We start from the raw sequence: 27,869 nt of genomic DNA, 5'->3' as shown, positions 1-27,869 counted from the left end.
TAAGTGCAAAAAAAGAAGACAATGGGAGGGGTTGGGGCCTGTATGGGTACAGATACAGTCCCCAGTGCAAGGGGTGGCCAGGAGGCAGTGCAGGAAGGTGGCAGGGTGAGCAGGAACCAGGGGACAGAGGTTGGCCAGGTGCACAGTGCCAAGAGAGCAGATCAGCAGGGGAGAGGGGGGGGGCAAGGGCAGAAGCAAAGAGGAAGGTCTTGAGGTGCTAGAGTGGCAGGGAGGCTGTTCCAGAGGGAGGACCCATCTACCCCCAGCTCGTTTCTTTGAAAAACGACTGACCCTAAGGGAGGTAGAGGAGCAAAGAGCTCGAGAGGGGAGGTATTTGCAGAGGGATAACTGAAGGTATTTTGGACGCACGCTCCAGACAGCCTTGTGGACAATGCAGAGGGTTTTGAATTTAATCCTTGCATCCACTGAGCGCCAATGGAGAGATTTCAGAGCTGGAGAGATACGATCCCAGGGCTTGAGGCCAAGGACAAGTCTCGCAGTTCTGTTCTGGATTAGTTGCAGAGGGCGGAGAGTAGAGGCAGGTAGATTTAGAAAGAGGCTGTTACAATAATCCAACCTAGAGAGAACCAGAGCTTGGAAGACAGTGAGCTTCTAGGGGAAGGAGAGGAAAGGCAGAGTACCTCTGAGGAGGTGCAGTAGGAAATTTGACTTTTTAGAGACCTCGGAGATGTGGGCGGAGAAGGAAAGGGTGGAGTCAAAGATGACCCAGAGGTTCTTAGCCTTGAAGGTGGGGTTAGGAGGAGGGCAAATGGAGGCCAGCCAGAGACTGAGGGGAAAGGATGGTGAAGGTGTGCCGATGAGGAGGATCTCCATTTTGCTGGCATTCAGACAAAGATCATTGGCAGCACACCTATCTTGAATGGCAGTTAGGCAATCAGAGATGGGAGAGGAGGTGGCCGAGGGCAGCCTGAAAATGAGTTGAGTGTCATCAGCATAGCACTGGAAATTTGAGCAGAAAATGGCAATGCAGTGGGCGAGAGTTGCTAGGTATTGGTTGAAAAGCCAGGGCGAGAGGTTAGACCGCTGGGGAACACCACAGGTAGAGTGGAAGAGATTATAGGAAGGACCCAAGTTGGACCTGGGAGGGTCGATCAGAGAGGAAAGAGGTCAGCCAGGCAAGAGCCTGATCAGTGATACCCAGGCTATCACGGAGATGGTTGAGCAAGATGGAATGGTTGACCATGTCGAAGGCAGAAGAGAGATCGAGTAGGAGGAGGTCAGAGGGAATGTTAGAGTCAAGGTTGGAGAGCAGATCTTCACGGATGTTCAGGAGAGCAGTTTCCGTGCTTCTGGCAGCTCTGTAGCCAGACTGATGGTCATGGAAACAGCCAACAGAATCGGAAAGTAGGTTAAGCTGAGAGATGGCCAGCTTTTCCAGGAGTTTGCCCAGAAAGGGAGTAATGGAAATTGGGCGATAGTTAGTCGGACAGGAAGGATCAGCTGTGGGTTTATTGAGAAGAGGATGCACAAGGGAGTGCTTCAGAGGGGAGTGGAAGGATCCTGAGGCAAAGGAGTGGTTGCAGAAATCGGCAGAGGCCAGAGTGAGGGTGTCAATGTTGTCCTTGATGGTTTTAGAGTAACAGGGATGAACCTGTTTTGACGAGGCTTTCATAGATTGGATTTGTCTGGCGACCTCGTCAGAGGAGAAAAGAGGAAAGGACGAGAAGGAGGGTGGAGGGGGGGGGGGTTAAAGGGATGTCAGCAGGCACAGACAGAGGGAATAGGAGAGGGAGGGGAGGAGAGGGTGGACAGGATGTCCTGGGTTTTTGAGATAAAGTGAGAGTATGTGCGAGTGTGAGTACTTTGAATTTGATCCGGTCCTTCACTGGTAGCCAGTGAATGTTTCTTCTGAAGGTGGAGATATGGTCTGATTTGGGGAGATTTAGTGCTGCTCCAATGGCGTTGTTCTGCACAATTTGGAGTTTCATGATTTTTTTAGATGAGGAGCTTGCAAAGATAGCGTTGCAATAGTCTATCCTAGAGAGGATTAGCACTCTTGCCAAGGTGATACGGCTCTCTTCTGTGAGATATGATCTGCAGGCTGTGATGAGTTTAGCAGTATACGTGGATGCTGAGGTAATGTCATTGACTTGCCGTGCTAGGGTGATGGAGGAGTCGAGATAGACTCTCAGCGTCTTAACCTATTTAGCAGTTGTGATGAGATTTCCATCAATGTTGAAGGATTGGTATAGTGGGGAGAGATTTTTGAGTTTAGCTTGGCTGCCTATGATTAGGAGCTCGGTCTTATCGTCGTTAAGGCAGAAATAACTTTGGGCCATCCAGGCTTGGATCGTGAGATAGATGGCATCTAGGGCATTCGTGTCAGTGATGAAGTCCCCCGTTATATTAATTAGTATTTGGGTGTCATCAGCATAGTTTGTGTATGTGACACCCAAAATGTCCAGTTTATCAAAGAGGTTTGGTAAATGCGTTGTACATGGTAGGTGACCAGCATGAGCCCTGAGGTACCCCGCAGATAACTGCAGTGGGGTTGGCTGCAGCAGCAGTGGAGAAGACTCATCGTGCGATTGGACAAGAATGATTTAATCCATGCTATGGCATTATTGAAGAAGTGGCATCGCAAGCTAGGTGACGGCATAAGATGTTGTGATTTACTAGGTCAAATGCCGCCGATAGGTCCAGGAGAAGGAGGATGGCTAGGTCACATCGGTCTCTGATCTGATCCATTTGTGCTTTAAGGTCTACAAGTGCTGTTTCTGGTCGGAAACCTGCTTGCTGGAGGCCCAGTAAGGGGTGTGTTTCTAAGTATTTTTGAATCTGAACATATGCAACCCTATCCAGAACTGATAAAAAATATCTTGTGAATCTGCTTAGAGTCGCATGTTGTGCATAGACTAGCGAGCAGTACCCAGAGTTGGAGGTGGGGTGTCAGAAGGAACAGTAGTAAAGAGATGTCTTACTCCCCCTCCTCCCTTTATCTCCCCCATCTCCCCCCACACCCCCTACTGTCATCCTTCCCCTTCTCTTCTTCTTCCCCACCTCTCCCTCCCAGTCCCACTGCGCTACTCCCTCTATTCCCTTCATATTAATTACACTTCTTACTGTAATTTTCTTCTACCGTTACATTGTTTTATGTTTTTTGTGCATCAAGTTGTTCAATTGTGCAGTGCTTTGGTGTAAAGCGCTATATAAACCAATAAATACAAATACCGCTTGCCCGACCTGAGAATCAGACCTCGAGTGAGTATCTAGGCAGTGGTGTTTTGTAAAGGTGTGTATAGAACTCCAGGTTGCCTCTTTGCAAATGGACGCGAGAGGAACATTGTCAATGAATGCTATGAAGCTGCAATGCCCCGAGTAGAGTGTGCACTATGCTTGAAGGGCAGATCTCTCTTGGCAAGAGTGTAGCAGAGTGTGATGCAATTTACAATACACTTTGAGATGGCGGACTTAGAGACAGGGTCGTCTCCTCTACCAGACGCCACTGAAACGAAAAACTGATGAGTCTTTCTTAGTGGTTTTGTTTTTTCCAGAAAATATATGACTGCCATGCGAACATCAAGTGTGCGTAGGCTTCTTTCTGCCACGTTAGTGGGGTTCTGGAAGAAGGTGGGTAGTTCTAGCGATTGGTTCACATGGAATGTTGAAATGAATTTAGGCGCAAACCTTCGGGGGAGTGCGCAAAACCACCTTATCTTTGTGAATTGTTACAAATGGTTCTTGAACTGAAAGGGCCTGTAATTCACGGACTCTTCTTAAGTTGAAGTGACTGCCACTAGGAAGGCGGCCTTGTAAGTGAGTGCTTTAAGGCTAGCCGTATGCATAGGTTCAAAGGGAGATCCCATTAATTTAGTTAATACCACATTTAGGTCCCATCCGGGAGCGGGGTTTGAAATTGGGGGATGAAGTCTTTTAACCCCTTCAGTAAATACCTTGATCACTGGGATCTTCCACCATGACACCTTATGGGACGTAGTGTAAGCTGAAAGTGCAGCTAGGTGGACCTTCAGGGAATTAAAAACCAGAACCGAGTCCAGTATAAGACAATATGTGTTGGAGAGCAGTCTATAGGATTGATGCTCTTAGAATGGCACCAGATAACAAAGCGTTTCCATTTATTGGAATAGCAAGGTCTGGTGTTTTCAGCTTTCTAGCCTCTAAGAATGTCCATGCATCTCGAGGAAGTTGGAGGTGCCCAAACTCTATGACTTCAGGAGCCAAGCTGCTAAATTGGGAGTTTGTGGCCAAGGATGGAGTGTCACCCCCCCTCCCCGTCTTGTGAGAGCATGTTGTATGGGCAAGGTAGCTTCATCGGAGGAGAGATTGACATTGCCATCAGATGGGAGAACCAGGGTTGGCTACCAGAATCATTGTGACTGGTTCTTGGTGCATCTTGTGCCCTATCTTGTTGAGTAGGGGAGTCGGAGGTGTGGGGTAGGAGCGTAGACAAATTTAGATTATTTTATCCAGAGACCGTTCCCCTCGGAGCGGTTCTGGGGGTACCTGGAGGCGTAATCTGGGCATTGCTCATTCTCCCGAGTTGAGAACAAGTCGATCTCTGGGAAGCACCATTTTGCGAAGACGTTGGAGATGATGTCTTCGTGTAATTACCATTCGTACTCGGTGGGTAGAGGGAAGTCTCTGCTGAGCACGTCTTCCAGAAGAATGAGTTCCCCTGGAACGTGTTGAGACAGGAGGAACATCCTGTTTTTGAGAGCCCACTTCCAAATTAGCAGTTTCAAAGTGCTTTCGAGGCTGTAATCAAAAAGCATGCAAAACACTGACCCCTACCTTAGATTTACCGCACACCCAACATCTTCCCCTGTCCACCTGCCCCTCCGTATCTGTTGTTGCCACCCCTTCCCTCATTTCCCTCCCTCACCTTACTTCCTGACCTCACCTGCAACAACAAAAAAAAATAAGATTCCTTTTAGAGCCACCTTTTACAGTTAAAAAAATTGAACTACAAAATGAATCTTATAGATTCCATCTGCTTTACATTTTTAAATAAATTAGTTAGACTAATAAGATTTCTCCAACATTTCCATTAGCATTTTGAACTATGCTAATAGAACTAACGGACAATTGTGTACTAGAGAAAAAGAAAAAATGACAGAACAGTTACTGTCACAAATACTTTTCTCTAGTATGCAGTAAGAACAATAACCAATTGACCCCATAACTATCCGCGGTCTCTTCCGTCTCCTTGCCGAGCCAGGCAACATTAAAAGACCTGAAACGCACCTGCACACCATCACACAGCACAGCCCTTCTACCCTTTTTACTTTTATGTTTCTAACACTCCCTCATTGTCTTCTTTCAAACAGCCACACATCCATCTGCCAATCACTTCCAAGAACTCTGCATGTAACCCTATCAACATATTAAGCTTCCACACAACTCCCACTTAACAATGTTCTAGAAATCTTTTCTATCTGTATTTGCCTTACTCAAACAAACAAATTGTACACAGTGCTGATATAAATGCACATATGCATTGTGCAGTGGCAGAAGTGCATGAATGGAAGGGGGAGTAGGGATGGGCGCCCGGGAGGGAAGTGTGAAGTAATGCCAAAGTGCTGGGGCAGACTCCCAAAGGTGGCACGCACAGCTGCCAAACGGCAAGCCTGCAAGGGCAGTGCTGAAGGGAGGGGTACTGGTGTAGACTAGTTATATAGCATGGAGCCTTTGAAGTTCCTAAGGGACCAAGCCACCAGTCTCTGTGGCAGTGGTATAAGTTAGCAGGGAAGAGACAGAGGGGGGAAAGAGAGGATCAGAGTTTTAAGAAATTTCCAGAACTTAAAGTCTAGCTGAAATATGAGAGGAGCAGGGAGGCTGTTCCAAAGAAATGCACCAGCCGAAGAAAGACATGCCTACAACCCTGTTTGGAGAAGTGTTTCACAAGCAGAAAATTGGAGTTAGAGGGGCGGAGGGCTCTAGCAGGGGAGTATTTAGGGAGGGAAAGTTGAAGATAGCGTAATCCCAGGCCCCAAAAACCTTGTGGAAGAATCAGAGGGTCTTCAATTTCATCCTTGCAGCCACCAGGAGCCAGTGTAGAGATGCTAAGGCTCTACAGAGAAGAACCCTGGGCTTGGGGACAAAAAGAAGTCTTACACCCCTAATCTGGATTAGCTAACATAGGGAACTAAGGGGAGGGTGATAAAAAGACTGTTGCAATAGTCCAGTCTAGACAGGACCAGGGCGCTACAGACGTTGAGCTTCTGAGGGAAGGTGAGGAAAGGTAAAATGCCTGTAAGAAGGTAAAGCTAAAATTTGCCTTCTTGATGAGATCCAAGATGTAAGGAGTGAAATAAAATGAGCAAAGATAACCCCAAGGTTTTTAGATTCACAGAATGGTGAGGGTAGAGGGATCAAAGAGGGTAGCCAGGGGGTAGAATGTAAACATGGCATAGGTGTCCCAATAAGAAATCACTCCATCTTATTGGCACTGAGACAAAGATCATTAGCTACACACAATGCCTGGATGGCCGTCAGTCATGCTGGGCTAAAACACAGGGAGCATTAGGTAGTACAGGGAAGTTTCAAGGAAAGCTGTGTCATTGGCATAATGAGCAGAGAAATAGGAGATCAAATGAGCCAGAGGGACAAGATAGATATTGAAGAGCCACGGCAATGGAATAGCACCAAGGTGGATGCTACAGGTAGAGGGTGAGGTGGTGGAGAAGAAATGGCCCAGTTAGGGCGGTTAGTGAGGAAACACATCAGCCAGTCCAGTGCCCAGCCGAAGGTATCATGTAGCCATTTAATAAGGATAGAATGGTTAACCGTGTCAAAGGCGGAGGAGAGATCGAAGAGAACCATCCTCAATTGTATCATCATCATAAATACCATATACATTTCAATATCATTCCACCATAGTACAAATACGATATACACACCCAAAGTACCTATTAGAACTATACACATATTACTATTGTGTATGTGGCCAGTGGGCAGATTCTTGGGGGCACGGCAAAACGAGTATAAACAAGACACCTTCAAATAGCAGGACTCACCAGGATCCCCACTCCCCCTCAAGATGAGGTAGAAGAAAGCTACCTCCAGCAGCGAGAGAGAGTCATGGGTGTGGCGGTTCTTTAAGACGATTAGTGGTGTACTAAAAGCTTGGGCTGCCAAGGTTGAAAGCATTGTGTGCAAGGTTATACTCAGTTGCAGACACCCTAGGCAGTACTCTTTTGTGAACACCTCCAACACAACACAAGTACTCGAAGAAAGGCTATTCCCTTCCCAGGGAGAAGTAGGTTATCTTCCTCTACCCTACCTTCTTCAACCGCTCCTACCACCAGACAGTCTACTGCTGTAGGGCAGAGGATCCCACCGGCTGCTTTGCATGCCATACAGAATGCTGTTGACCCTTACCTTTCTAAAGTCACAATAATCTGTTTGTACTGTGTCACCACTGTGCAGGGGGGAGCAGTTTTACAGTGCTTTTGAGGCCATGGTCAAGAAGCACAAGAAACACTGCACCTACCTAAGATTTAAGGCACATCCAACATCTTCCCCTGTCCACCTACTCCTCCATATCTGTGGTTGCTACCCCTTCCCTCCCCATCTTACCTCCTTGCCTATCCAAAAAAGAAGACAAAATCCACCAAAAATATAAAAGCCAGAAAAAAAAGGTTTCTTTAGGAGCCACCTTTCACAGTTAGAATACAGAGCTAAAAATAAAAATCACAGGACCTTTTGCAATCTGCATAGTCCGCAGACAGTATAAAAGTCCGTACATCTGGAAAATCCCAAGCATGTGGTGGTGGAATTAAGATCAATTAGCTTGTTTTTTCGTTAACAAATGGTGGCTCTTAAAATAACCTTTTTTTGGGGGGTTTATATACTGCACGAACAAATGTTCTACTGAACTTAATTAAATTTGCTAACTTTCACAAAAACTACAATGTTTTTTATTTATGACAACTACTAAAAAAAGTACTTCACAACATATTTCACGAGTTTAAAAAAAATAATTCAATGTATTGTGGATAGTAGAAGAAAATTCGGATTTCCGACATCAGTCAAATGCATTGCATCTCCTTGAAAAATATTTATACCATCCAAATTGATATTTGCGTTGTCAAACGATGCCATTCCTAAAACAAAAAAGCACATCCACCTTTATTGACATGCTGTCTAGCTTCTTCCATTTCAGAGCAAAACAAGTTTGGACTTCTCCTTGTTTGACCTTCATGGATTTCATGAAAATAATCTTCGCAGTTGGAAACCGTTTCATTAGACTTTTCAACATGTCCTCCATGACAATCTGTAAAGATCCTGCAGTCACATAGGTCAAGGAGGGAGGAGGAAGGAAAGAGTGCAAGAGCTCGTAAGTGCTGGCAGGAAGGGAGATGGGGCAGAGTGCAAGAATACATAAGTGCAGCCGGGAGAAGGCTCCTAAGTGCAGAGACTCAGGGGACTGTAGGGTTACAGATACAGTCCCTTAAGGGGTTGGGCCTGGAGGCAGTGCAGGTGCTACTGGTCGCGCAGGAACATGGTCCCCAAGTTCAGTGGGAGGGCATGCACCCATTTTCCGCAGGAGACTGGACATCAGCAAGGGAGAGAGAAAGCGGAAGCAAAAAGGAAGGTCTTGAGCTGCTTCCGGAACCTGAGATGGTCCTGCTCAAGTCTGAGCATGGCAGGGAGGCTGTATCAGGGGAAGCCCCACCCGAGGACAGAGACCTACCTCCCATTCTCTCCCTGGAGAAGCGTCTGACCCTCAGGGAGGTGGAGGAGGGAAGGGCTCGAGAAGGAAGATGCTTAGGAAGAGAGTTGGATGTAACGTGGTCCCCGGCCCCAGAAAGCCTTGTGGACGATGCAGAGGGTATTCAACTTGATCCTTGCAGCCATGGGGAGCCAGTGGAGAGATTTCCGGGCTGGAGAGATACGATCCCTAGGCTTGAGGCCAGGGACAAGTCTCGCAGTCCTGTTCTGGATTAGTTGAAGAGGGCACAGAGTAGAGACAGAAAGATTTAGAAAGAGGCTGTTGCAGTGGTCCAACCCAGAGAGGACTAGGGCTATGGAGATAGTGAGCTTCTGGGGGAAAGTGAGAAAAGGCAGAATACTTTTATTTTATTTTTATTTGGTTTATTACAAACCTTTAAAAAAAAAAAAAAAAAAAAAACGAACACCACATCATCATATTACACATCACACAATCCATCTCTACAGATAAGGGCCACAATTTATTATTTTTTTTAAAAAAAAGCGATTTTTCTAAATGCAACGTTCATTAGTTAAGTCAGTCTGTCACAATTTTTGATCACAGAAAAGGCATTCTGAGAAAAAATTGCTTCTAAAAAAAAAAGTCAGGGCTATAGTAAGTCTTCTGTCACTTTCGTCAAAAAGTACTTGCCACCAATTTTCTAGGCTTAATGATGGACATGCACTGCTGAATTTCCCTAGATGGTTACATCTTTCACCAGATAAGGCTGGGCACGTCATTATTAGATGTCTAAGTGTTTCCTCCGATTCGTTACACAATCTGCATGATTTCGGTATGGTAGCATCATTCACCCATAAGCTAGTGCGTTCTCTCATCTGAAAGGCATTTAGACGAAATTTCATGTAGATTTTCCTTCGATGTGTATCCGGAAATTTCGCTATATAATTTTGGATTTCGTTAAAACTTCTTTTCAGGGGAGGCACATTTTTCATTATGGAATGTTTTTGACTTTGCTCACTCGTTAAAATCCAATCTTGTCTCCACAACTTTAACTTAACATGATTAGGATTTGTCGGCAGTGTGTGAATGTCGGTGCCCAATTCCATCAGGATCTCCTTTGAACGCTCTACCCACATAGAGAAAACAGACCCAGTCGTCATCTGGTTCACCGGGTTCAGAATTTCAAATTGGGGGTTTTGCGAAGATAGTGTTATTTTTCGATAATAAGCGTGGACCAACAGACTCTTGCGTTGAGTGAGACTAGACTGATGTAACGCTCACCTGACTCCCACGGAGGCGCTGGTCTAGTCTGGGTTGCTGTGGCCTCTTCGAGTGTGATGCGCAGAACTCGGAACACCGACTGAACAGGACCCTCAAATCTTGCTTGTCTGGCCCGTAGGAATATCCTTCTTATGGTTTGAAAGGATGAACTCTCCATCCTGCTTCTGGTGCAGGGGCGCGTGTTTGTCCAGTTACTTCACTGGTTTTCAGAATGGCGCTGGAAAAATCCACTTGACTTTTCCAAGCGGAACGCCGTAAGTATGAAGATTACAAAAGTTCAAGTGTAGAGCCTCCTTTTCTGTTGCCTTCCTAACCTGTGATCTGTCCTTTATTTCAGGTGCAGAATGAAGGCGATGCGTTGAGGGATTGAATTGCCGATGGTAAACTCAGGTGAGTTAGCGATGGGGGCGATCCCTCTTAATGTTTTTATATTCCTCCAGTAATGTCTTTTGTCCTTTCCCCTTAGGGGCTGGGGTGCGGTACCTGCCAACGAAGCGGTGCCAACCCGAAATGAGGAATGGTCCACCAACAGAAGACCGGTAAGTGTTATGGCGGAAAATTAGGCTTTCCTCATATGTTCCTTCTGCTCACCTTTTGTCTCTTCTTCTCTCCCCTAGGCGCAGAGATGTGGCGACCGGTGCAGACAGTCGCGGTGGAGCCAGAAGAACTCCCGAGGACAGGTGAGTGAAGCGCGGCGCTGCAGCGAGCAACGCGGTGCTTTTAAATGAAAGTCTTTTCTCAGGAACGCTGGTGTGAAGGTTCCGGATGCAGGTAAGAAGTTTGATAAAATTCTTGGTTTTCCCCTTTCTCTTCTCTTCTTTCCTTACAGGTGTTCTAGGATCGAGGCGGGCGTGGCTGGAGACCAGATGCAGGAGCAGACACGGTGAGCGTTCAGCTGCTTGGATGCAGAACAACGCGAAACGTGAGCTACTGTCTGGGCGTGGCTTAAATAGCCCCCAAAGTAGTTCCAGGTAAGTATCCTTCCCTGGCCAAGCCCGAGTGGCAAAATAGTCCCATGAAAAAAATAGTCCCTTTCAGGTCTCAGGGAGGCCTGAATCTTGCAGCATGGTCTGCATCAGGTAAGTGCACAAAACACCTTCCTTTATGAGCCTGGCGCCTATAGCGCCAGGACTGATGTCCAACAGGAGCCTGGCGCCAATGGCGCCAGGACAGAGTCCAAAGAGCCCCTATAAGGGGCCGCTGGGCTTTTACCCGGGGGCATGATGCCTGCTCCCGGGGGTGCTGGGCCTGGCCTGGTGCTCCGGGGGTAGGCATCATGACAACTGAGCTCATATCTTATGCATGCTGTTGGTGTACCCCATGGAAGAGATAAGACGCGTAACCAAAACATATTTTCCAAATGGTTCCATAAACCAGCAGAGCACCCAAGGGCACACTCCGTTCCATACAGAAGAGCGGGTACAGCGTTCTGTTTATAGAACGATAACACCGGTAGAAGCGAAAATTTACCATATTTTTTATTGAACCAAGCCGCTTGAATTGCCAGTTTCTTGCATTTCATTTTGATGTGATTAACCCAAAGTGCATCGTTTATGATCGAGTTAAACACAGTGCCCAAATATTTGATTTGTGAGGTGATATTCAACATTTTGTCACCCAGGTGCCAACGAAATTTTTGTCTGGTTCGTACATGGGACCCTTGTAGCTTTTGCAAAACTATAATCTCAGATTTGGTAGTGTTGATAACCAAGTCATTATTTGTCACGTATTTTTGAAGGGCATTCAAACTACGTTGTAAACCAATTAGCTTTGAATCAACCAAAATGAGATCGTCTGCGTAAATCATATGGCCAACATGACAACCATTGATTTTTGGAGGATGGAGGAAATGAGGCAACTTCCTTCAGGGTTTGATCCACATCTGACAAAAAGAGATTGAAAATGATTGCTGCTAAAGGGCAGCCCTGTTTTACCCCACAAGATGTCTGAATGGCCTCAGACAGCCTACCAGTTTTATCCAACCTAATACGTATGTTTGTATTGGTATGTAGATCTTTAATGGCGAGAAGTAAGCTGGCAGGACAGTTCCATTCAGTCATCTTTTCCCATAGTAATTCACGATTAATACTATCAAAAGCGTGAGATAAATCGATGGATGCGATGTACATTTTTCCACCAGCTTGCAGGTTATTCATTTTCAACAGATTAATTAGAAAAAGGTTAAGGCTACAGCCAACACCTTTGATGAACCCAGTTTGTCAGATGTCTGTATGATTACTAGATAATGACCATTTCCGTAGATCTCGCTGTAAAAAGGTTGCATAAATCTTTCCCAAAACATCAAGTAAAGCAATAGGTCGATAATTGCTAGAATCCGAACGATTACCTTTTTTAAAAATTGGCACAATAATAGCACTTTTCCAAGTAGTTGGTGTTGTGGCAGTAAGGGCAATCTTGGTAAAGAGATTGTGGCAAAAATCTGTCCATTCTACCGGATTTTGCTTCAAGGTGAAGTTGGTCAAGCCATCGGGCCCAGGGGCTCGAGATGAACTTAGTTTGGTAATGGTCTCCAAGATGTCAGATTTCTCAAATATTAGGTCCCACTGATTCAGCTCGGGCAGCAGTGATATTCTAGTATTACCCTTGGAACTATAAAGTAATGAGTAATGATTAATCCGCCTTTCCTCTGATACCATATTTTCTTGTAAGGCAGCTCGAGGAGCACTAAGATTATTTATAAGGTTCCAGAATTCTCAGGTATTTTTGTTTGCCAGTTTTGGCATCATGTCTTCAGCATCAAGTTGGAGCAGAGACGCTCTATGCTGTTTTAACCAGTTTTTATACGATTGCTTTATTTTTTTCCTTTGCAAGATGGACGTACTGGTCGAATCTCTAGAACATCGTCGAATCTCCATTCTCATAGTGCGTTTGCATTTCAAGATGTTCAAATCAAAGACATGGGTTCTTTGAAACGTTTGGCTTCTTGGTCCTTTGTTGGTCTCTTTGAATTGTTTTAGTAAATGCTGATATTCAATTTGGTTCGGTTCCCTTAAGAACGCTTGATTTAAGTTCTTAACCTCTTTGTTTTCTAGACGCAGACGGATCCTATTAGATTCGACAGAAATATCATGTCCCCAATAGGCAACCGGCTTGTCAGATGCAGCAATTACTAATTTCAATAAATTATGATCACTTTCATTTTTTTCCACCACCTGAAGTGACAGCACCCGAACATGAAGGTCATCAGAGACATAAAAGTAATCAAGATTAGATTTTTGAGTCATCCTTTTCCAAGTAGGTTTTGCAGGGATGTCTCCAATGGTACATCCGTTAAGCATCAACATTCCTCGTGCAGACATCTCTGCGATCCACAACAAGGCATCATTTTGAGTAGTAGTAATCGCATCTGATGGCTTTATCTGTACTTTTAGGTAATCAATGTTTAAATCACAACACAAAATAATTTTGGGTGACAGTTCCTTTTCATGGATGGTATCAAGAAGGATTGAAATTTGATCCATGAACAAGTTTGCACTAGTCGCTTGATGTTGCCAGTACACATTAATGAGCGAAATTATATCCTCAGAACATTTTACTTTGTTCTCTAATCTAACGGAGACAAATTGAACGTACAATGTTATGTTTCTACTCTCTTTGAATTGGTAGCCAGAGCTTTTCCTTATCATAATTAATAGACCAGCCATAGGTCTGCCTAATTTATTCCGGATCGCAGGATTTAAGGCCACTTCGAACTCATCGCATATCAGAAGCTCTGATAACCACGTCTCCTGGATGCACACATTGTCCAATCCCGTAAGCCAGGAGTAAGAAAACAGGTGGCTAAACCCACGGGAGTTCCATGATGCTAGCGTCAAAAAAGTTGGATTTCCGGGTGTTGAACGTTAGCTTCGTTGGTTGTTAGCCAAGGATTTAGCAACCCAATCGCATTCATTCAACTGCGTGGTTCCGACTCCAACGGCATCCGTAACGTTCTTATTTTTTGCAGCAGGTCCGTCGCATGAAAAGGTTATTTGAATTTGTTCACTCATCTGAGTAATGTTTGTTGGCTAAGAGGGCAGTTCATCGCCAACATTAAGTCTCCTCAATGGGTCGATTGGGGTCTCCAGGAGGTGGGTTATCCCAAGTCCACCAAGGAACCCAACTGCATGCTTAGATTGCAATGGGGAGACAGATCGAATCGACCTTGAAAGGATACAATCTTTCTGAACAGATAAATTGGTTTCCTGTGGAATTTGGTCTTCTCGAATATCAAAACCCATTGATAAAAGAACAACTGCAGAGTCCAAAAGGATGTTGCGTATGATCCCTGAGTTAATATGCAATCGCACAGTGTCATTTTGTGGTATTTTGTGGAATTCCACAGTTCCAATGTCCCCCGTTTCAATTGTGCGAAGATTAGGAACATAGTGGAATAAACGAAGGACATTGTTCCGATTTAGTGTGAGACCATCATTAGTGGACACTATACGTTCCAAAATCAGTTGGTATTTAAAAGTCGGCTTTTTAGGGATTGGCAGTTTTGATTGATTCTTCAAAGAAGAAGCTTGTTTCAAGCCACGCTCATTTGATAATGCTCTTATAAAATGTTCATTCCTGTGCCCACTTTAACGATCATAGGCTCAACGGAGTCAATTGGAGAAATCCCTATCCGATTAATCACATCCAAGGAGGTTGAATCCTTCAATTTGCCATGTTCGTACAATGATAGATTTTTCCATCTTTCTCCCAGAGTAAGAACCCTCGGGCTTCCAGGTTTAGAATTTCCAGCGGGTTGTGATTCGTTCGTGGGCACAATGGCACATAGTCTTGAATTCTGCATAAGTTCCGATAAAATGATGTTAGGAAGAGAAGTTCCAGCCAAGTTAACTTGTTTATTGTCATTTAACCTTTTATTTGAGTATCTATCACAATTTCAGATTCCTCATTATAATCATGTGTTGAAAGATCTAAAAGTTGAACATCAGAATCAGGTAATTTAGCAGTTGGATCGGAGATGACAAAATACAGACTTCGCTGATTCAACCAAATTATCCTTTTGTTCTTTGTTACTTGTGGCAGGATTAAGAGTGAAGCTGATGGCGTTTAAATTTTGCAAGAACTTACCAGAACCATTCATAGCACGTGGTTTCCTCTTGGTTACATTTTTTTATTTTGTTTGCTGAGCTACTTTCACAATCTGATGTTTAGCATCCAATTTAATCTTGGTATTAAATATGGCAAACAAAGCCTCTTGTTCATCAGTGATGTCGACGGTCTCTGCGGATATATTATCAACCAATGCCTCCTGGATAATGACCGTTTCAGCAACCTCCAATACTAAGTTAGAGGTTGTAGGCTCCTGAATGTCTTGATTTGCACCGTTATCATTTTGCTTGATACTTTGTAAAGCAGAAGAGAAAGAGTCATCACTTACTGGTACAACACTTTCCATTACACAGGTCTTAACATTAGGGAGCATATCATTGGTCTTTGTTTTACTCGATAGAGCCGAAACTTCAACAACACAAACTTTTCCAGCAGTTGGTAGAGGAGTAAGATCTGTGGTTAATAAATCTCTAGGAACTGGTGGAGAGATAGGAATTACTTCAGGGATGTTAAAACGGTCCATCGGAGTACACGGCCCTATAAATGGCGCTTCAACACACAGAATTGAGGCAGGTTTCAGACTCTGTTGTTGTAGAATACTTATAGCCTGTTTAGCGACTTCAGCAAGTCATTTTTTGTCATCTGCATCTTTTAACCGTCGGTCATTCATATTTATTAATCTGCTGTCAAGTTTGTCTGACATTTTACCCAACAACTGAGTAGCCGAAGCGTTTGCATGTTCAATTGCATAGATTTTTGTATTCAAAAGCGCAACTAACATTGTCAGATCTTTTACACCATCTTGAACCTGTTCATATAGTTTCACAAACGGTGAAAGTGTTATAGACATGGAAGACATCAGAATTGGTAAAAGTTCTTGGGAGGTTTTTTTCATCATCTGTGCCTAGTCTGCTGCACAAGGAGTTCGAGCTGCTGTTTTATAGTACGTTCTTCGAATCTTGGGAAACGCACGTTCCATAATAGAAGATTTGGATGATTCATCATCAGAAGAGCAGTCTGTTGTCCGACTCTCAACATTCTCACTATTTGTTGGAAAGGTTGATATATTACCATTTTTGCTAGCACCATTAGATTGGTGAGGCTGATCTTTGTAGAGAGAGCAATCAGGAATATTAGCAGACTTGCTATTAGAAGGTCTAGGTCTCAATTGTGAACAATGTATTTCTGGGGATCCACTGACTTCAATCCTTCTTTGTTTGATGGAACCAGAAAAACAGTTACTATCAGACTCAGCCATGAGTCTGCTTTGACCAATACTTCTATTTATAGCTTGTGTTGAGTCAACAGTTCGATTCAAATTTTGTTTAAAACTAGCACGAGCTCTGTTGATTTGTTCTAGATCAACCAAAAGTTTATTAACAATTTCAATAGAATTCTGCCTGTTTGGAGGATCAGAGAACGAAGAAGAAAAGGGGGCAGAGTCCATTACAAATCCACACTCACCGGAGTAGTGGTTAGATTGCTCGGAGAGCGCGGCTGAGACAGGCACAGGCTCCACAGTGCTCTGACAAAAGAGAGATACTTGCAATTTCTCGGTCGCTATACGAGCCAAAACATCCAACCTAGGCACGACAAACACAGCAGTGGGGCTAATAGGAGCAATGTTCGGGCCAGAGTCTTTCACAGCCTTCATATGCAGTTTTATCTCTTTTGCTAAGTCGCTGTCATGTAATAAAAGGGTTCAATTCAGCAGCAAGAACATTTGGACAAGGGGTGTTCAAGTCAAAAACACCCCCTCCAACGCCTAACCCACACGAAGATGCATCAGCGTTGCATTGCACATCAATAGCCTCTTCGAAATCCTCTTCATCTACAGAGTTAATTAGACTTACTTGACTTGTCTCATTCACACGGGGCAGCTGGTGAGGGAGTGGTAGATGGCGTTGATCAATCCTCTCGTTCTCCCGACGTTGTTGCAAACGTGTGGAAGGGTACGACAGGGTCCTTGTTTTGCAACGCGTACCTTCTGTCGAAACAGGCACCAGAGGAACAGGGAACAGAGCATTTGCAGGAGTCTCAGACTTCATTTTTAAGCCTACCGCCAAACAGCCAAACAGAGGCTCCTCGCCCTTGCTCCTAAGGGCTTACGCCGCAAGGGTGGTTCGCGGCTCAATTTGCAGTCACTAAACTCTCACGTGATCATTCACGTGACTTGCCCAAGCACCGCCTCCTCCAGGAAGCGGCAGCAGCGTCCGGCAAGAGCTCAATGCAGCTTGCAGTGCTGGCGAAGTAAAATAAGGCAAGTTGGAAGCAGGTAGGAATCCGTCACAAGCAAGCTTTCCACACGTGGAGAAACAGGGCAGAATATCTCTGAGGAGGTGCAGCTGATAGTGTGACTTCTTCGAGACATCAGAAATGTGAGGAGAGATGGAGAGGGTAGAGTTGGAGATGATCCCAAGGTTCTTGACCTCAGAGGAAGGAGCAGGTAGAGGACCCAGGTTTGGCAGCCAGAGTGAGAAAGGGAAGGCAGGAGCAGTTGTCCCAACGAGGAGGATCTCAGTCTTCCTGGCATTAAGGCAGAGATCATTGGAGGCACGCCATTCCTGAACTGCGGACAGCCAGGTATGAGAGAAGGAGCAGAAGAGGCTGAGCGGTGCCTGAAGGAGAGCTAGATGTCATCTGCAGAACAATGAAAGTTAAAAAAAAAAAAAAAAAAAAAAAAAAAAACAAACACCAGAGCCAGAAGGGTGCTTTATACAAAAAGGTGTCAAACCAGGGCAGCGATGCTTTATAAGAGTACCTAACCTGGAGGATACTTTATAAAAGCTACACCACCAAGCGGGTGCTCCATAAAGCCATCAAACTTAGAGGATGCTTTATAAAGGCACCCCACGTCGGGGATGCGTCATAAACATATGAAACAAGGAGAGTGCTTTATAAAAGGCAACAGAGCAAGAGAGTACTTTATTAAGCTACCATACCTAGACAGGTGCTTTATGCAAAGGCATGAAACCAGAGTAGGTCATGCCTTAAAGGAGTATTAACATGGAGGGTGTTTTTAAAACTATGGTTCACCGAACGTTCTTGCGATGAAGCAAGATGAATAATTGCTTGGTCAGAAACATGCAGCAAACCAGCAGCAGCCACTCCAAAGTGAGATGAGATTGCGGACAGCTCAACCAATGAAATGCAACAAGCTGAGACACCTGTAACAAGATGAAAAGAAATCAGCTCCAGAAGAATGTAGAACATGAAACAAACCAGGAGATTCTGTAACATGGTGAAAGGTGCTCAGCTGACGTCTAAGTCAATACATACAACAAAGAGCGGCCCTACCAAGGTGGGAAGATCTAGTCAACTGAGCCAGAATACCAGTGTCTTCATCTGATCCAATGTTGTGGTTATTTTCATTCTACAAAGAAGTTCTAACGTCATTGTTTACTCACCCGGCTCTTGGTCCGAGCTCCTTCCTCCCACTTCCGCTCCACTAAGACCAATGAAAATTGGAGCCTCGTCTTTCAGCAAAAAAATCATGAAGAACAAGTTAATGAATCTAACGTCTTGCCAAAAAGTAACGATTAAGAGTTTTTGCCAACATAAATTAAATATTTAAAGCAGCCTCCTCTTTGACAACAGATTAAATATTAGAATTATGAGATTCCTATTTTGTAGATCACACACACACACACACACACACACACACACACACACACACACACACACAGTCAACATTTTCCGTAGGTCGCCATAACTTTCACAATATTGTTATCTGTCCTTGAGTGCTTCACCAGTTATTGGCAGAAGTCATCACAGCCAGTGTTTACAACTGCACACGAGACCAGTGCCCTTAAGCCCTCGGGTACCAGGAGCGCAGTATAAATTAACAAACAAAGATGGTGTGACCTTGAAACACATTCTACAAAATCACCAGTTATTTCTATGATCACAAAGGGACAGTGTTGCAGCCTGAAGTTAAATGGGTTATTGTCAGAAAGCACCAAAGTATTGACTGAAAAGGATACGGTACTCAAAAGGATACAGATGGTAGGGTCTTCCGGATCCCTGTTCACGTTTTGATAGTTGTGAAGTCAAGTTTAGACCTTCCAAATGATACAACTCTCTGACTGACAAAACAGGCAGAGAGATGGATCACTGGAAAGGGCGTGGGTAAGGTATAGGAAGTCAGCCTAGAACAAAATAAAGTATCATAAGAAACTGCCCCAAATTGACTATGATAGAACAGAAATTGACATTAATGCACACACTGACCTTAAGTCTAGGGCAGAAGAATCCAGCAGAAGTCTCTTGAGGAAAATCCAGAAGTAGAACAAACGACAAGGCAGGGAAGATTAGTAAGGGAGACTTATCCCGAACGGAACGAGGCTCACGCTAGATACCGGGTTGATGCACCACAGGATAGCGTCCAAAGTACTGTTCACTGTCACCTTCCAATAATCCTTGAAAAGCTTCCTTCCCACGTAGAGAAAAGTATAGAAATGAATCAATCCCCCTGTTAATATCACAGGTGCAGGAGTTGGAAATAGCGCCTTTTTTATGGTATTAACAAAGTACACGCGGTTCTGAAAAGCTGCGAAGAAAATAGCGTGCGCGTGCGGAAATACACGCGAATAGGATTCACGCAGTCCAGGCCAGCCGCGCTTGAAGATAGCGTGGGCTTGTGGATTTGCACGCGAACAGGATTCCCGCAGTACAGGCCAGCAGCGCTTGAAGACAACGTGTGCGTGTGGATTTACACGCTGAACAGGATTCATGCAGTCCAGGCCAGCCGCGCTTGAAGACAACGTGCGCGTGTGGATTTACACGCGAACAGGATTCACGCAGTACAGGCCAGCAGCGCTTGAAGACAACGTGTGTGTGTGGATTTACACGCTGAACAGGATTCATGCAGTCCAGGCCAGCCGCGCTTGAAGACAACGTGCGCGTGTGGATTTACACGCTGAACAGGATTCATGCAGTCCAGGCCAGCCGCGCTTGAAGATAGCGTGCGCTTGTGGATTTGCACGCGAACAGGATTCACGCAGCCCAGGCCAGCCGCGTTTGAAGACAACGTGCGCGTGTGGATTTACACGCGAACAGGATTCACGCAGTCCAGGCCAGCCGCGTTTGAAGACAACGTGCGCGTGTGGATTTGCACGCGAACAGGATTCACGCAGCCCAGGACAGCCACGTGTGAAGACAACGTGCACGTGTGGAAGGACACGCGAACAAACAGCTCCAGGAATCAGCGTGTGGCGGAAAACACGCTATAGAAGGCCCAAAAAGCAGCTGAAGAAACCTGCAAGGATGCAGATCGGAGGTTTAAGCTGTACAACGCCAAATGATTCGATCAGAAGCAGCGAGTGAAGTTTCCACGCTGCTTATATACGTAATGCCGTAGTTCACGTGACGAAGCAGAATACACGTGAAGTTAGCGACGTGAAAAGTGCAAACGTCGTTTTCCCGGCAACGTATCGAACAACCGCCATTTGGAATAGAACGGTCTAGCTGTTCTATGAGCGTAAGAGGTAGGACCACGTCCAGCATGCATGACAGTGCCATCCCCCAAAGGGGCAACCTCTCCCCTTCTCGTGTGAAAACGCTTCAATAAAGCAGGAGCATGAATATTGGAAAGAGGTTCCCAGGACCTATCTTCGGGACCATAGCCCTTCCAATCCACCAGATAAAACGGCCTACCAGCACGTAGTCTCATATCCAGTATGTCCTGTACCTCGTATTCATCTGAACCCCGCACAGAAATAGCAACAGGCCGTACAGGCAATCTGGTAGCTTCAGAACACGGCTTAATGAGTGACATGTGGAAAACGGGATGCACTCGCCATCGTTGTGGCAAAGCCAGACGGACAGCAGCTGGATTAATTACTTGGAGCACTGCATACGGACCAATGTATTTAGGCAATAATTTCTTTTTGCCTGGAATTCTCAAGTTCTTAGTGGACAACCATACTTTCATACCAGCCTTGTAGGCAGGTGCGGGTATTCTATGAGCATCGGCATAGAACTTGTCGCGTCTTTTAGCTTGCTCCAATTGCTGCTTCACTTTCCTCTGTAGGTTCTTCAGATCACGAAAAGTACGGCCTGCGGCAGGAGTATCCAAAGACAAGCTGGAATCCAAAAGGTATTGATCGGGGGTGTTGTCCATAAAGAGCATAGAAAGGTGAAGTGCCTATGGCACTATGATAGGAGTTGTTATAGGCGAATTCTGCTGCCGGCAGGACCTTGAGCCAATCTGATTGGAACTGCAGACACAAACACCGCAGATATTGTTCCATAGTGCTATTGACTCTTTCGGTCTGTCCATCAGTTTGAGGGTGATAAGCACTGGACATTCTGTCATCAATCAGTAATGCTGATGTTAGTGCTCTCCAAAAGCGTGACGCAAACTGTGAGCCCCTGTCCATAATGATAACTGACGGTAGACCAAAGAAACGAAATACATGTTGAATGAATAGGTCAGCCAGAACAGCAGCGGTTGGTAAACCAATACAGGGAATATAAAGAGCCAATTTAGTGAAGTAATCCACTACAAACCATATGGTATCGTACTCCTGGTTTTGTGGGAGTTCTACCACAAAGTCCATAGATATCATGTCCCATGGTTTGTTAGTGACAGGTAGGGACTGGAGTAAGCCCACTGGTTTACCAGGAGTGTTTTTGCATTGGATGCATACAGAACAAGTCGATACATGATCTATGACATCTTTTGACATGGATGGCCACCAGCACCATCTTTTGAGCAGCTCTAGTGTTTTCTTCCGTCCAGGATGGGCTGCGATCAAGGAATCATGATTCCACTTGAGGGCCTTATTCCGCATCGAAGACGTTGGTAAGTAGAGCACTCCTTGTGTGAAAGGCAGACCGTTATGTATGTCCAGATTCATATCCTGGATAACTTGTGGATGATTTTTCACCCACTCTTGTACTTCGGTTTTTAAGGATGGTTGAACAGAACAACTACATAGAACATGATCTGCCAACAACTGATTTTGCACTTGTGCTTCTTCCTTCGCCTCTTCACCCATACGAGACAACGCGTCCGACTTAACGTGTTCTCTGGCAGGACGATATGTGACCTGGAAATCGTATTGGGCAAAAAAGACATGCCATCTGGCCTGTCGGGCCGTAAGGCATTTCATAGATTTGAATGCTTGAAGATTTCTATGGTCAGAGTACACCAACACCTGATGTTTGGCCCCAAGAAGATGATGACGCCATTCTCGGAAGGCATCCTTGATAGCCAGCAATTCCGGCTCAGTGACGGTGTAATTTCGTTCATATGGGGTAAATTTGCGAGAGAAAAAAGCCACTGGGTGCTCCTCCTTGGTTTCTGTGCAAACTTGTGAGAGTACCGCTCCAGTAGCGACACTGGATGCATCCGCTTCAACGATAAACTGGCGATCTGGATCTGGATGTTGAAGCACGGGTGCAGTGGTAAATGCTTCCTTTAACTTTTCGAATGATGCTTGGGCATTCTGGTTCCAACAGAAAGGAACTTTGGAACTAGTTAAAGCCGTCAAAGGAGCTACTGTTTTAGAGAAGGAATGTATAAATCTGCGATAAAAATTCGCAAAGCCTAGGAAAGACTGTAATGACTTGACATTGTGCGGAATAGGCCAATTCAATATGGCCTTCACTTTGGAACGGCTCATTCGAGCACCTAGATTGGTAATGTCATAACCCAGGAATTCCACTTCCTGTGAATGAAAGACGCATTTCTCGGCTTTCACAAAAAGAAGGTTCTCCCCGAGTCTTTGTAAGACTGTAGAAACGTGTTTGACGTGTTCTGAAAAAGATGATGAATAGATCAGAATATCATCCAAATAAATCACCACGAACTGGTCCATTATATCCCTGAATATATCATTCATGAAGAATTGAAAAGTGGCGGGAGCGTTGCACAGACCAAAAGGCATCACCAAATACTCGTAAAGACCATACCGTGTCTTAAAAGCGGTCTTCCATTCGTCGCCCTCACGAATGCGAACTAAATTGTATGCTCCTCGCAAGTCCAATTTGGTGAAGTACCTGGAAGTACCTAATTGATCCAATAGAACGTTTATCAGTGGTAAGGGATATTGATTTTTTATGGTGATGTCATTAAGTGCCCTGTAATCAATGCAAGGCCTTAGATCTCCCTCTTTCTTCGGAACAAAGAATAGAGGAGACGCAGCAGGTGATTGCGATGGCCGTATGAAACCCATCGCTAAAGCTTTATCGATGTATTCTTTCAACACCACGTCTTCTTTTGGAGTCAGTGAATATAAACGACCTGTAGGAATTTTAGCTCCAGGAATCAATTCAATTGGACAGTCATACTGTCGATGTGGAGGCAATTGTTCTGCCTGGCTTTTATCAAAGACATCAGCGTACTCAGCGTATTCGCATGGTATGGTAGTATCGCTTTGATGTATCACGCTAATAGTTGAAACTCCCCCCATAGCGGCCAATATGTGTTGCTTGTTTGACACCTCCTGACTGGTAAAGCAATGTTCATTGCAATGAATTGAAGGATACTGGAGCAATCCCGAAACCCAGTCAACGGCGGGATTATGAAGGGTTAACCAGGCAAGACCAAGTATGATTTCGTACTGCGGAGCAGCTATGACATCGAAGACGATTTCTTCCGAATGATTATTCGATAATGTCATCTGAACAGATACCGTCTCCTGGGTTACCATACCAGAAGTCAAAACAGATCCGTCCACGGTGTTAACCGTTTCAGGTTTGTTCTTGTTTACAAGGGGAATGGAACAGTTCTTGGCATATGTGATGTCTATGTAATTGTTGGTGGCTCCGGAATCAACCATGGCCTTGGAAACCAATTCTCGGTCATCACAACGTAACGTCACCTCAACAGTTATGGGTGCTTGATTAGGAATGGTACTGGAATCCGATGAAACACTCGACACAGGGACTCCTGCTACTGTCGAGTTTTGGCGTTTCCCGAACGCTTGATGGGTTTCTTAGGACATGTCGCTAATAAATGCTCGGATGAATCGCAATACATACATAAATGGTTCTTTCTTCGGTTCTCTCGTTCTGCATTGGACAACCGGCCTCTCACGGCGCCAATCTGCATTGGTTCAGGGTCGTTCGAGAGGACTGCCGGTGTCTCTGAACGAACCGAGGCTTGTATGAAGGGTTTTTTCTCTCCTTTCCGAGCATTTCTTCGGGCATCGATTTGTAGAACCAAATCGAGCAACTCTGTGAATCCCGTAGGAACCACCGGAACTGTAGATAAGGCATCTTTCAGTTCTTCTGAAAGTCCCTTGTAGAAAACAGCCGTTTTCTTGCCGTCAGGCCATTGAGTTTCGGCTGTTAGTTGATTGAATCGGGCAATGTAAGGCAAAAGAGGTTGATTGCCTTGTTGTAGATTAAGTAACTCCAGATCCATGGCTTGAGTAGCATAACGCATGTCAAAGACTTTACTCATAGCAGCCAAGAGATCGTCACAGTCGTATAACAAAGGGCTATTTGTTTCCAACAAAGGGTTAGCCCAAGCAGCAGCTGTACCCCCTAAATGGGAAAACACGAATGCTGCTTTTGTGGTTAGGTCAGGAAAAGATGTAGGACGACAAAGAAAATGGAGTCGGCACTGATTAACGAAGGTTCTATAGGTTTTGGGATCACCAGTGAACCGTTCCGGGGGGGCCAAGGGAAACTGAGTGGGCATAACCACATTAATAGTTTCCTGTGGGGGTGTCATAGTCCCAGATCCAGGTGCAGTGGCCATTGGAACCTGTGCTCCCTGAGGACTAGCGTGCATGGCGTCTTGCATAACGTCCATACGGTGCCGTAACATGTCCTGTGCCGTAACCATTTCATTTCTCAAATCGCTGATCAACTGAGTCAAAACAGCTAAAGGATCCGTACCCTCCATGGCTTCTGATTCTGTCAGAAAGCACCAAAGTATTGACTGAAAAGGATACGGTACTCAAAAGGATACAGATGGTAGGGTCTTCCGGATCCCTGTTCACGTTTTGATAGTTGTGAAGTCAAGTTTAGACCTTCCAAATGATACAACTCTCTGACTGACAAAACAGGCAGAGAGATGGATCACTGGAAAGGGCGCGGGTAAGGTATAGGAAGTCAGCCTAGAACAAAATAAAGTATCATAAGAAACTGCCCCAAATTGACTATGATAGAACAGAAATTGACATTAATGCACACACTGACCTTAAGTCTAGGGCAGAAGAATCCAGCAGAAGTCTCTTGAGGAAAATACAGAAGTAGAACAAACGACAAGGAAGGGAAGATTAGTAAGGGAGACTTATCCCGAACGGAACGAGGCTCACGCTAGATACCGGGTTGATGCACCACAGGATAGCGTCCAAAGTACTGTTCACTGTCACCTTCCAATAATCCTTGAAAAGCTTCCTTCCCACGTAGAGAAAAGTATAGAAATGAATCAATCCCCCTGTTAATATCACAGGTGCAGGAGTTGGAAATAGCGCCCTTTTTATGGTATTAACAAAGTACACGCGGTTCTGAACAGCCGCAAAGAAAATCGCGTGCGGAAATACACGCGAATAGGATTCACGCAGTCCAGGCCAGCCGCGCTTGAAGATAGCGTGCGCTTGTGGATTTGCACGCGAACAGGATTCCCGCAGTACAGGCCAGCAGCGCTTGAAGACAACATGTGCGTGTGGATTTACACGCGAACAGGATTCACGCAGTCCAGGCCAGCAGCGCTTGAAGACAACGTGTGCGTGTGGATTTGCACGCGAACAGGATTCACGCAGTACAGGTCAGCAGCGCTTGAAGACAACGTGTGCGTGTGGATTTACACGCTGAACAGGATTCATGCAGTCCAGGACAGCCGCGTGTGAAGACAACGTGCGCGTATGGAAGGACACGCGAACAAACAGCTCCAGGAATCAGCGTGTGACGGAAAACACGCTATAGAAGGCCCAAAAAGCAGCTGAAGAAACAGATCGGAGGTTTAAGCTGCACAACGCCAAATGATTCGATCAGAAGCAGCGAGTGAAGTTTCCACGCTGCTTATATACGTAATGCCGTAGTTCACGTGACGAAGCAGAATACACGTGAAGTTAGCGACGTGAAAAGTGCAAACGTCGTTTTCCCGGCAACGTATCGAACAACCGCCATTTGGAATAGAATGGTCTAGCTGTTCTATGAGCGTAAGAGGTAGGACCACGTCCAGCATGCATGACAGTTATTGCTTGAAACAAGCGGTATAACCGTGGCTTGTAGAAAATGTGTTAAATTAGTGACTGGCACAACAGTATGCTAAAATGATGAATACTTTCATGGCGTCATTCTGAGGGTTGCATCATTTTAAGATCATTTGAAATAGACAATATTCATTCTATGGAAAGTGTTGCTTTGGGAGTTAGAGCAGAGGATGGTAGGGGAACTAGTCATGTATCTGGATTTAGGGTAGCACAGATACCATACCTTCCCTGGGGCTGAGACAGTCTTCCTTTCTCGCCGGTCCTTCTGTGTCACAGGGGTGGATCGGCTGTAGGATTTCCTCGGTCTTTACACTGGATGACTCTTCGGGATTGGTAATCATGGCACCTGTCGTAAAACGTAAATATTCATGATTTTCAACCTGAAGACAATTCTAATTTTAGACCAAAGTAACATTTAATCACCCTCTCTTTCTGGGTGTTGGAAGAAATGTTATTCTGATTCAATATCTACAAGGAACCTTGCACTGGTAAAAAGACAATAAAGACTGGGCTTCACAGAAAATATACCATCTTCTATCACTCTCTAAATTGGTTAGGATATATTTTGCTTGTGAAGCTGATAAAAAATTAAGTCATCATTGTGTCTCGAGAAAACACCCCACATATCCTGCTCTCTCCCCAGGTTGTCTGGCGTTTCCTTCTCTGTCTGTCTGTCTCTTTCTCTCTAGACTGCTATGTGTGGGTGAGTTCAACAGCTAATGCATGCCTCTCTAAGAAACTGCAATCAGGTACACAGACAGACACATATAACAAAGTATTTTCAGGAGGGGCTAATAAAGCTGCAATGTTTTTCAAAGGGTTCATTCCATGCCTGCCTGAGGAAGTGGCGATATACCACGAAAGTTTGCAAATAAGCAAAATGACAATGCATTACTTACCGTAAAAGCATTTCTGATGGTTGTATCTGCTTAGATTCACATGCTGTGCATAGGTCCGACATCCAGTGGTCATTGCGGAGTATTGCATTTTGTTTTTCGTAGTCGAAAAGGGGACGTCGACAAGGCGTGTCTGTAACACTATCCCTATAGTGACGTGCGTTGTACCCACAATCCCTCACGCGTCGAGGTCCCTCTGTTTGTATTTTTCTGCCCTGAGGGAGCCTTCTAGACGTGAGTGAGTACAGAAAAGAGAGAGAAATATAGTAGAGGATGTCTATGTTCCTTCCATCCGAGCGGGGAGGAAGGGCGGGCGCATGTGAATCTAAGCAGATACAACCATCAGAAATGCTTTTACGGTAAGTAATGCATTGTCTTCTGACGTTTGTTAATCTGCTTAGAATCACATGCTATGCATAGACTAGCGAGCAGTACCCGGAGTTGGCGGTGGGTTATGAGAAGGAACAGTAGAGAAAAGATGTCTTAATACTGCCTGTCCCACCTGGGAGTCAGATCTAGAGTGTGCATCTAGACAGTAGTGTTTTGTAAAGGTGTGCACAGAACTCCAGGTAGCCGCTTTGCAGATGGACTCAAGGGGAACATTTGCAATGAATGCTATGGAAGCCCCAGTGCCTCGAGTGGAATGTGCTCTTGGCTTGAAGGGTAGTTCTCTCTTAGCAAGAGTGTAACAGAGAGTGATGCATTGTACAATCCATCTAGATATAGTGGACTTAGAGACTGCATCTCCTTCTCTTCCTGCTGCCACCGAGACAAAGAACTGATTAGTCTTTCTCA

The 27,869-nt window shown here is 45.1% G+C and overlaps 1 protein-coding gene across 5 annotated transcripts in view; it reads right to left on the bottom strand.

Moving 5' to 3' along the window:
* LOC138489380 (zinc finger protein 391-like) overlaps nucleotides 1-27,869 on the bottom strand; it is a 279,556-nt gene that overhangs the window by 109,093 nt on the left and 142,594 nt on the right. For 3 of the 5 annotated variants that reach the window (XM_069617098.1, XM_069617095.1, XM_069617097.1), the window contains 2 exons: nucleotides 26,402-26,524; nucleotides 18,412-18,480 (listed from right to left, as the gene is read on the bottom strand). In XM_069617098.1, coding sequence (XP_069473199.1) covers nucleotides 18,412-18,480; nucleotides 26,402-26,524 — 192 coding nt within the window. The remainder of the gene's footprint in view (nucleotides 1-18,411; nucleotides 18,481-26,401; nucleotides 26,525-27,869) is intronic. The other 2 variants (XM_069617096.1, XM_069617099.1) reach the window with 1 other exon arrangement.

Source organism: Ambystoma mexicanum, chromosome 9 (genome assembly GCF_040938575.1).
Source record: "Ambystoma mexicanum isolate Mex_15411 chromosome 9, UKY_AmexF1_1, whole genome shotgun sequence".
In the NCBI taxonomy this organism is placed as follows: domain Eukaryota; kingdom Metazoa; phylum Chordata; class Amphibia; order Caudata; family Ambystomatidae; genus Ambystoma; species Ambystoma mexicanum.
The sequence above is the reverse complement of the archived record's forward strand: the minus strand, read 5'-3'. Positions and strand labels throughout refer to the sequence as shown.